This window comes from Cygnus olor, chromosome 24 (assembly GCF_009769625.2).
Source record: "Cygnus olor isolate bCygOlo1 chromosome 24, bCygOlo1.pri.v2, whole genome shotgun sequence".
Lineage (NCBI taxonomy): Eukaryota > Metazoa > Chordata > Aves > Anseriformes > Anatidae > Cygnus > Cygnus olor.
The window spans coordinates 1,372,184-1,382,312 of NC_049192.1; the positions used below are offsets into that span (position 1 = coordinate 1,372,184).

Below are 10,129 nucleotides of genomic sequence, written 5' to 3' on the forward strand. Positions count from 1 at the left end.
GTGTACTCACTACCAGTTTAGGGAAAATACTGTGATGTTTAAGCCATTCATAAGCACTACATTTATTTTTTCCTGTGTGACCAAATCAGGAATTGCTGCCTTGATACGTTATTGTTGGTACCATGGCTGTGGCTGCCTTGGGTCTTGGCCACTCTCCATGTTCCCAGTGCCCTTGGTGTTGGGTGGGAGAGGCTGATATGCTTATCTGGGCCCCTAAATTTAGCCTGGCAGCTTTTGAAACATCCATTGCCTACGAATAGCAAGCTAGGACTCTGAAGGCATTCAGCTCATGTCCTTGAAGCAATTGGCTTGGGTGGGAGGGCTGCTGCGTTTTTGGTGCTCATGTTATTGAAGGCCTGGGCAATGGCTCAAAGCCGACATCAGATCTCTGAAGATGTGCTGCAGGGAGGACAGAGACAAATATGTATCAGTTCTTATTCCAGCTGCAATTTTCCTTAGGATTTAGTGCATCAGGAAAACTACATATTTACAGATTGGAGTAAACTGCATTCAGACAATTCCTAAAAGAAACAGAAAAACAGAAATCAAGCTCAGGTGGCTTCAGCAACATGCTGCACACCTTAGGCAACGTGTGGCTTCCTCAAGAGCTTATCCCTCAGTACTTTGGTTTAACTCGGTCTTAAATGTTCCACATGTTTCTACGCTGTGGCTCACCTCAGAAGTCCTCACTAGCACTGACTGTACAGCTTACATATCCCACCTGGTCGCTCCTGGTTCATCCCAGCACTTACGATTGCAATTTCCCTCTGCAATTCACAGCTGGGCTGTTGGAGCAGTTCTGCCGTGCTTCACTGACAGGGTGCATGGATGCATTTTGCCAATTGCACATGGTTGTGGCAGGTATTATTGGGAGGGTTTTGTGCCGTTCGTCTGTTGTCAGCATTGGGGTGGGAGTGGGGTTCAGGGGCTTGGGAGATGGGGCTGGGCAGCAGGCTGGTTTGGAGAGGTTTGCTGTGGTTTCAAGACCAGGAAGTCTGCTGAAGCATTTTAATCTACTCCATTTGGCAAGCCTGCCATTCATCATAGTTAAAGTGATGTTAAATGGATTGCTAATCTCCTGCGTGCATGGAGTTTGTCACTGTATGGCGTAAACAGGCCTTTTTGTGGTCATTGTGGTAAAATCAGCCATTGCATCTAATCAGCTGCCCTGCCAAGAGGCAGTCCTGCCTGAAATCCAAGGCAAGCTGTTGTGGAAGTGGTAATGCACAGGCTTGACCCTGCAGATTGACCCATCAGGCAACATGCGCCGGGCAATGGCCTCGGCCCTCGCAGGACGTCAGGAGGCAGGAGATCGCCTTCAGCAAGGCATAGCTTTACCGAGTTGGCTCCAGAACCGCCGGCATGGTGCGGCGGTTTAGCTGTCTAATCCCATTAGCTGTCTTAGGAGGAGCTATTTTGATTGTTCCACAAACCTCTTTGCTTTAAGCTCATAAACCCCGTGACTGGATAACGGTGGAGAGGAGGCGAGGGCAGCAGGATGCTGGCACAACACAGCGGGCCATGTACGCGGCGTGACCACACTGCCTGGGGCCACCGCAGGTGGGCTCGCCCTGAGCATCCTCACTGCCCCTGGCCTCACAAGCTGGGCCCCCGTAACCCCATTTCTTAAATTCTCCCTTTTCCTGAGGGCAGGTTGAGGGACCTGTACCTTGTTGGGAAGGGCTGATCAGTGTGTGATTGTCAGAGCTTGTAGCTGACTGGGACAAAGAAGCGATTCTCATCTCAGTCTAATCCATTTTATTAACTCTGCTTGCCACTGCAAAATGTTTCTGCATTACAGAAATGTGTGAGAACTGAGACCTGTCAGCATTGCCATGCCTGACACAGCCACAGGCATTTATTTAGGTCCCTGGTTTGTCACGCAGCACAGGGCCTCAGCTCCACTGAGCCTGGTTCCAAGCCGGGGCGCTCGGCCTGTGGCCGCTATCAAGCCTCAGCTCTCTGTTCCTTTTTGCCTTGACATTTCCATCAGTGTCAGTGAGGTTCTGGGTCGTTCGGCCTTGCCAGAGACCAAAGTGCTTGGTTAAGGCCTAAATCAAATCATTATCAAAGGATGTTTTAAATTACTCTGCTCTTTTTTCCCCTTGAAGGAAAGGCACCTTACACTTGGTTCAAAGCCCAAAAAGAGTTCTTGCATGGGCTTAGCGGGATTTCTCCTCCACAAAGTGCTGCTGTTGTTTGTGTTCATTTGTTTTGACAGAAATATTCATCAGCAAAACGATTTACATAGTTATGTATTATGAAAAATGTATGAAATTAAGGGAACTTCAGCTATGCTCTTAGGTTTTTGGATTCTGACCCTAACTTGTGCAGCTCTAGGAGGAGCTCTATACTTGGCATTGGTGTCAGGCAGCACTGCTTTATTTTCCATAACCTTGTGCTGTTTGTAACAACTGTTTTGCTTTTAGCTCAGTACTGGTGGGTTTGTCTCCCAGATTCTGGGCAGGGTGTATGGCGTGCCCCTATCCCTGCCCCACTGGCTCTGCCTTTGCCATTGAACCAATAAAGAGGGATTTTCTCCCCCACTTCTGACTGCCAGGGATTGTTTCTCTTCCCTCTGTTTTGTAGCATGGTTAGGATCTTTCAGCTGTAGCTGTCTGGAGAGTTTAATTTACATGACATAGTGAGAATCTGTTATGTTCAAAACTAAGCCCAGGAAAGATTTTAAATAGGTGGAAGTCCTTTAATGATCCTGGCAGTGCTCTGGGTGCAGCCCAGAGGCTCAGGTCCCTGTTTCCACCTGCTTCAGGCTGACTGTGCCATCATGTCTGCCCATGCTGCAGCTTCTCCAGCTGTGACATGCCTGTTATAGTGGAAGCTAATATTATTTTCCACAATCAGGTGTCAGTGACAGGCTTGTGAAGGAGCCCAGTAAGAGATCTCATGGCAGAGACAGGAATCTGTGCCATCAAACTCAGATAACCCCGGGAAGGTACAACACCCACCTCTAATTTTGGGAATGTGTCTGTCACACAAGGCCACCTCCTCCCCACCCCCGCTGACCCATTTTTGGAAGGGAGCAGCTGCTGGAGTTAGGAAACCCCAAACCCTTGGCCCCAGAGCAGCCACACCAAGGGAGGGAGCTCCATTGAGCAGGTCTGGTCACTGTCCACTGCTGTTCACTGAGCGGGGGCAGTGACTTCTGCAGAGTTGCAAGTGAAACCCATTTGCAAATCTGTAAGAGGAGAGTTGAAATGAATGCAGCTAGAGAGCATTGGTACCATATAAAATATTTATTGATTTTGCAAAATGTTGTAAAATGCATCTGTAATAAAAATAAGAAACCATGCTGTGCATCTTGCACATTTTTATACCAACAAAAGGTATTTTTTCCTACTGCTGCACAGCAGCAAATTATAACCATTCGTTTCTTTCAAGTCTTGCACTTGCGGTCTCCCTCGTTCAGCCAAACCTTCGCTCTTCTTGCTGGAACCACCACCAGGTACAACAGGACAGCAGAGTCTCTTGTGCTTGGTTGCTCAGCAGACACCACTCAGGCTGTGGGGCTCTTAGGAGGCGTGCTGCCTGGTCACCAGGGCCCGCTGCATCACCACCGGCTTCTTGCTCTTTTCCAAGATCAAATCCTCCTGTTTCTGAGGAAGCATTTGCCCTCGTGTCAGGGCAGGTTTCTTCTCCTCCTCCTCCTCCTCTAGCCTCCCGTCAGAGGTGAAAGGACTGCACACTGCTTCCACCAGACCGATGACCACACCGAAGAAGGCCAGCACGCTGCCCAGCATGTACAGCTTGACCATTTTCCTGTTGGGCTTCTGGCTGAGCAGTTCTTTGGCAAAGGGGATCAGCTCATGCATGGTTTCCATTTTTTATTTATTTATATTTTTTTTTTACAGCAGGTTTGGAAGATGTCAGTTCTACAGGGGAAGAGCGAGGGAGAGGCATGTTAGTTAAATCCAGCGGCTTTCTCCAGCAGTGTCAGAGCGCTCCCCTCGGCCCCCGCTCCCTACAGCCACCCCCGGCCACGTGTACGTGGGGAATTTTAATTTCTGCTAGTGGAGAACGCAGCCTGTGGAGGAGCCCCGCGACTCAGCAGATGCTCACGGCTGCGGCAAGGGGGGGGGCCCGCAGCATCCCCCCGCATTTCGCGCAGCACCCCCCCGCATCCCCCCGGGCTCCCCCTTACCAGAGGCGGCTGCTGCGGGGCCGGGGCGGTGAGCGCTGCGGGCTGGCTCGGCTCAGCTCGGCTCAGCTCTGCTGGTCTGGCCGCGGCTCGGCTCTGCAGCTGCTGCCGGCCTCCCTCTGCCCCCGCCTTATATCGCCGCCGGGGCGGGCGGGGCCGAAGCGGGGGGGGTGCCGGGCACGCCGCGAGCACGCCGCTAGCACGGGTCCCCCGGTGCCCCCCCGCTGCCCGCAGGACCTGGGCCAGCCCCCGGCAGTCCCCCGGGGCCGGTTGGCGGCGGGGCCGGCCCGAGCAGCCGCCGGGAGCCGTGCTGCGGGCGGTAGCGGGCGCCTCGGGGGGGTGCGAGGGGACAGAGAGCGTGTGGGCAGCTCACAGGCGGGGTGCTGGGGTGGGGGGCTCGGGGCTGGGCTTCTCGCAGCTGGTGGGGTCAGTAAAACTTCATGTCTTCCTGCTGCCCCTTCTCACAGTGAGGTAGGTAAAACACGTCTCGGTGAGGCACAACGGAGATGTTGCGGTGTGAGGGTGTTTGTTAAAGGCTTCACGCACGGCTCGTGGCAAAGGGAGCCGGCAGAAAGCTGCTGGATGCAGCGTGGGACAGCACCTTGGTTTGTTGGGAGTCAGAGTAACTGGAAATGACCCCCGCAGTGAAACCTCCAGGCTGCCTGTTAGATCATATTGTCACTTCCCTGTGTTTGATGCTGAAACTCCGTAACACCCCATTGTAATCTTAACTCCCTTATGATTCACAAAAAGGACAGCATATTTCCTTTTCGGGGAGAAAAGAACTCAGCACTGTCACACTTCTTCCCTGGCTCGCTGCCCAACAGCGTTGCATCAATAACATACAGCCCGTTGCATCATCTGCGCCGCTGCCCTTCTGCTGCCGGCTCCGTCAGCGCACGTATGCTGCTCCGGCCGGGAGAGCTGTGTACCCCTCAGCTGCTGCTGACCTTAGCTAAAGCCACGAGGAGCTGCTGGGATCGACAGCTTCTGAATTTGCAGGGTCTGGACAGGCTTCCCACCCGATCAGTACGGCTGAGATGCTGGGGGTTTCTCTGCTAGGGCAGCCTATGTAAATACATGTGGTGCGAGCTGATGCACAGGGGCAGGTGGTGTCTGTGGAGAGAGGTAAAGCCCAGAGAGAGCCTTGGTGAACGATGCTGTGAAGGAGACTGCTGGCTCCCCTGGGTCTCCTCCGGGATGGCTGGATGGCCACGAGCCCTGGTGAGGCCCCACAGGGACCGAAGCAGGGCTCATCCTCCAAGCAGCAGGGGAAACGGGGGGGCTCTCCACCTGCCTCCCCACAGCACATGGGATGGAGGGATGGTGGTGCAGGGAGTGGGGGCTTGATGCCCCTGAGCTGGCTTTTAGCACAGCCTGCCTGGGAGAGACCCCTCTGACACCTTCCTGCCCCTGCACCCAGCGTGGGTGGGACACAGCCAGGGAGCCAGCACTGGCTTCGTCTCTCTGAGGGGGAAAGAGGCATGGAGAGAAATTCAAGGAATTTGGGAATTCCTGGAGCTTGTGTCAGTTATCTGTGTCACTTCTTTCCTTTTCTTCAAGGATCTAAACACCTTCCCTTCTGAAAAACTGCTCTAAGAGGCAATATTGCCCAAATTATGCCCTAAAATCACTGGACTGGGTCAAAATTAAATGAACCTAAAGTCTGCCTTGTGTCAGGATGGCAATGCCAAGCTTCTATTTGCAGTCCTCGTGCTGTTTTCCTCCCCTTCTCTCCTGGCACACCTGGGTGCACGACTCACTGGCCATGTGAGGCTCAGCAGTGGTGGGCGGTGAATACCTGGGATCCTCACAAATGAAAGTGTTCATTAAATGTGTTGGCTTTTTTTTTTTTTTTCTTCCTTGCTGAGCTCTTCCCTGGGCGCATGTGAGTGAGTGACTCACCTCCTGCTCCTCACATCCCGCACGTAGTGGGGAGGCTGAAAGTTTCCCCACAGTCACATGGGGTGGGAGAGCTTGCGCTGCAAGCAGGGCTCCAAGGAACCTCTGCCAGTGAAAACTCGGGGGTGTTTTTTTCTTTTTGCAAGTTTTGAATGCACTTAGGAAATTGTATTGCAAGACTGGCTGTAAAAGTTACTAAAGACTTGTCTATCCCTCCTTAGTGTCTTTTTTTTTTTTTTTTTTTTTGCTTCTTAAAATAAAGTCCTTATCTTTTCTGCCAACTTGGCAGCAAAGGTTGCGGCCAATTCTTATATTTAAGCCACATTTTTCCCTTCTGCAGTGCCTTGAAAAATGAACATTGCAGAAAAGATAGCTGGAGGAGACAGCAATTAGACAGGGAAAGTTCAAGGTCACTGTTCCTGCAGCCAGGGCTGGCTGCCACAGCATGAGATGTGGTCTCCCCTTCCAGCCTGGGCAAGCGGTGAGTGCTGCAAGCTGCTTGGGCCCTGCACAAACATCAGAAAGCTCCGAGCTGTGCAGGGTGTAATCCCAGAAACAAAGGTCAGCGTGAAGTGCTTGAATCATGACATTTTGCCTTAAAAATAAAAATAAAATTGAGACAGGATTTTCTTTGCCTCCTGAACCTTTTATTTGAAAGCCTCTTTTCCAACCTGGGGGCTAGAAAGGGAACTTTGTATTAATAAAATATAGATGGGGATGTCTGCAAGCACAGCATACTAAGAGCTGGAGCTGCAGGGAGCATGCAGTGCTCGGGATAATGTTGAGGGTTACCCAAGCAGCCGATAATTCCTCTGTGGCAAACACCTCCTATGGCAGCACTCAAGTTGTGTTGATTTAACTAAATAATATTTAATTCAGTTTTGTTTTAAACTGGAGTAACAAAGTCTGTGCAGGCTCGTTGTGTGGACATTTAAATTGGATTAAGAATGGATAAAAGGGTTAATGATTAACATTAAATTAGACTAATTTTAGCTGTTCCTAATCTTATTTAGGAGAGTCCACACAAGGAGGTTGTCAGGCTTAATTGCAATTTTGATTAAGCCGGGCATTATAGCTGGGAAAATGACAAGAGTTTAACGTCATTTGGAAGAAGAGCTCTGCCTGAATTCGCAAAGCGGCATAAGCACCCGAGGTTTAACCTAAATACTGGTGGCAGGGAGGCCGGGGCGTGCGATGGCTCGCCAGGCGATGCCCCTGGCCCTGCACGTGCTGAGCTTGGACGGAGCCGTGCTGTGCCGAGCGCCGGAGCCACCAGCTCGGGTGAGGCTGCTCTGAAATGGCTGCAGGGCACAGGCTGTGCTGCATGGGGCTGCTCCCGGGGAGCTCTGCCCGTGGTTAAGCCGTGTCCTGCTGCTGCGGCTCGTGTTGCATGGGGATGATGGTGCTGATGCTCCCAGAGATGCTCAGAGCTGCTGCAGGGGGATGCGCTGGAGGGGCAATTCTGAATCCGAATACTGTATTTTCATTTAATATAATTTACCTTGAAGAAGGGGTTCAAATGCAGTTAACACGTTTGTGCAAGAACAGCGAGTCTGAGGGCTCCTGACTAGCTGTGTGCAGCTGGCCACACTCCTGGGTTGGACGAGGCCCCCCCCTGCCCAGCTCCACTCACAGCTCTGGGCTTTGCAGAGCCACGGAGGTGACCTCTGGCTGTCAGTGAAACTTCCCAAAATGTGGCTTATCATCATCCCTGCAACTCAGCAGCAGCAAGATGAGGTGGGAGTATTTGTTGCCTCATCTTCCACGTGTCCATGCCCGGACAAGGCTCAGGCACTTCTGGACCCTGTGGCGGCGGGGGCTGAGGGGTGCTGGCACAGCTCAGCATGGGCAGCTGGCCCCGGTGTGGTTGGAGATGCCCGGGAACAGCCGGAGCAGCTGGGGAGCAGAGGGATGGGGACACGTGGGGCAAAGATGGGGAAAAACATGGGTTTACCACAGCAGGATCAAAACCTGCACAAGCTGAGTCCCTGGTTTCAACTCCAGCAGGTGGGGGGAGGAACAAACTGGCAGTCGGGAGCAGAAAATAGTGTGACTTCCCCTGCAGTCATCACTCGCAGTGTCAAAGAGGACACGCCGCTTAGAGGGAGCTCTTGAAATTATTTTAACCCTCCTGCTGTTGATTGTTGTGGGCACAGGGCTGTGCTGAGGGTCCCTGCTGGCCAGCAGGGGTGGGAGCGTAGGAAACCCCTCCCTGCTCCCCTGCCATGGCCCGAAAAAGCCGCCTCCAAATCCTCCAGCCTGCAGCTGCCTGCTGTCCTAACGGGATGTTTTCTCCTTTAGACAATGGGGACATGACAAAAATAAAGATGTTCCCCTGCAATTATAGTTGTGTCAAACCTGCCAGTGGAAACAGGCAGGCTGCCCAGGCCCCTCTGCCTGCCTGCTCTCATGCCCGTGGCCGCAGAGCAGGAGTGTGGAGGGGCAGCAGGCTGCAGGCTGGGCCCGAGGGCACTGCGCCCTGCAACAAGCCCCTGGGGTAACCCCATTTAGACCTAAACTAGGTCAATGATTTTTCAGTTCAAAGTTTTATTTGTTTTCAAAGCAGGCGTAGGAGTTTCAGGAGATGAGCTGGAACTGCGTTAGAAATTCCTGAAATGCTTTTAGAAGAAGATGACAATTAGCAAAGGCAGTGTTTTAGCTCATCTGCATGTGCCGTAGTGAGGAGGTGATTTGCTGGCCGGGTTTAATTAAAATAGGAAATTAAAAGATTCTGTGGAAGAAACATCATTTTGTTACTGAAGTCAGTGGAGACAGCTGCCCAAAAGCTGTGACACTGGCAGTGTTTCTTACCCCTGAACAGACTTTCCCCGATTTTCCTCTTCTCGTGTAGCTCCAGTGCTCTAGAGTTATACTAAGTTAGTGTCCTTTTTCCTGTAATGGAGGTTTTATGTTTCAAGAGATTAAGTGTCCTTGCAAGCAGTGCTCTGCCCCTGATTTCCAGTTACTTTTGTGTTCCTCTGAGCTCAGCAGAGAGAGACTTAAAGTAATTGAAGGCAGCCATTCAGGGCTGGTCAGTGCTTGCTAACGGGTGTCATGCCTCGACAACTGGATCGAAAGCTGCTGAATTCGGATGGTATCCCTGGAAAAGCTCCCAACAGACTAAGGCACTTGTGTGCCTTTCACCTCAACAGACAGCAAACATAGAAGGGAGGAAACAAAACAAAGCTACTCACACACGACTCACATCCTTTTCAGCTCTGGCTGCCCAGGGGCACTCACTACTGGGTTCACGCCGGGCACAGCACCTGGGGAGTATTTGCCCGCGGTGCCTCCCTCGTGCCGTGGCTCATCCCGCTCATCCCACTCATCCCGCCTCGGCACCCAGCTCAGAGGCCGGTGACCTGAAGGCACGTGGTGCTGGGCTCTGTCTGCTCGTCAAGCTGGGGGCCTTAATTTTAAAAGCAGGGGCTTGGTGTTTGCTGGCTGTTACAGTGTGAGCTTGTGACACTGACCAATGTGCATGGGCTGCTCTTCCTACCCTCACAGGAAGGTGAGCTTTTAAACCACTGGCTGTGATGCGTTTCTGTTCTAAACGTTGAGACCTCTTTCCACCAGACATTTAAACCCAACCCAGCAGCATCTCTCTTGGTTGCTGCTGTTGTGGAAGGGACAGGGTCCTCTGTCTTGTGTCCCCTTCAGACCATTGCTGGCACTAGGACCTGCTGATGCCAGCCCATGCCATGGGTATAGGATCGCATACAGTGGGGCTTTTCTGCCTCTGATGAGCACCTCAGGGGTAGGATACACAAGCTGCAAGGCTGATCACACACACACCACAGAGCAGGAGCTGAAATGATCCTGTCCACAGGAATGTCACTGAGCACGAGGAGGGAGAGGCTCCATGTGGTGCATCTCATCTGGAGGAGACGCTTCCAGCAACGGCTTCTTTTTTTTTTTCTCCTCTTTTTTGTGTGTGACTTACGGCTTTGCAGTAGGTATTCTGTAAAGGAGGCTGTTCCCACTCTTGTTCTTGTTTGAACTTGCTGAGCCTGGAATGCCAGGTGACTGCTCACCTTGTTTTGGCAAGCTGCTGGGACAGCCTGGAGGAGC

The 10,129-nt window shown here is 52.2% G+C and overlaps 1 protein-coding gene across 1 annotated transcript; it reads right to left on the bottom strand.

Moving 5' to 3' along the window:
* Nucleotides 1-3,239: 3,239 nt before the first annotated feature.
* Nucleotides 3,240-4,284, bottom strand: G0S2 (G0/G1 switch 2). The gene is made up of 2 exons (XM_040536004.1): nt 4,160-4,284; nt 3,240-3,890 (listed from the first exon to the last, which is right to left on the bottom strand). Exon 2 carries the CDS (start codon nt 3,837-3,839, stop codon nt 3,531-3,533), a length of 309 nt encoding a protein of 102 aa, XP_040391938.1. The 5' UTR covers nt 3,840-3,890; nt 4,160-4,284; the 3' UTR covers nt 3,240-3,530.
* Between the last annotated feature and the right edge of the window lie 5,845 nt (nt 4,285-10,129).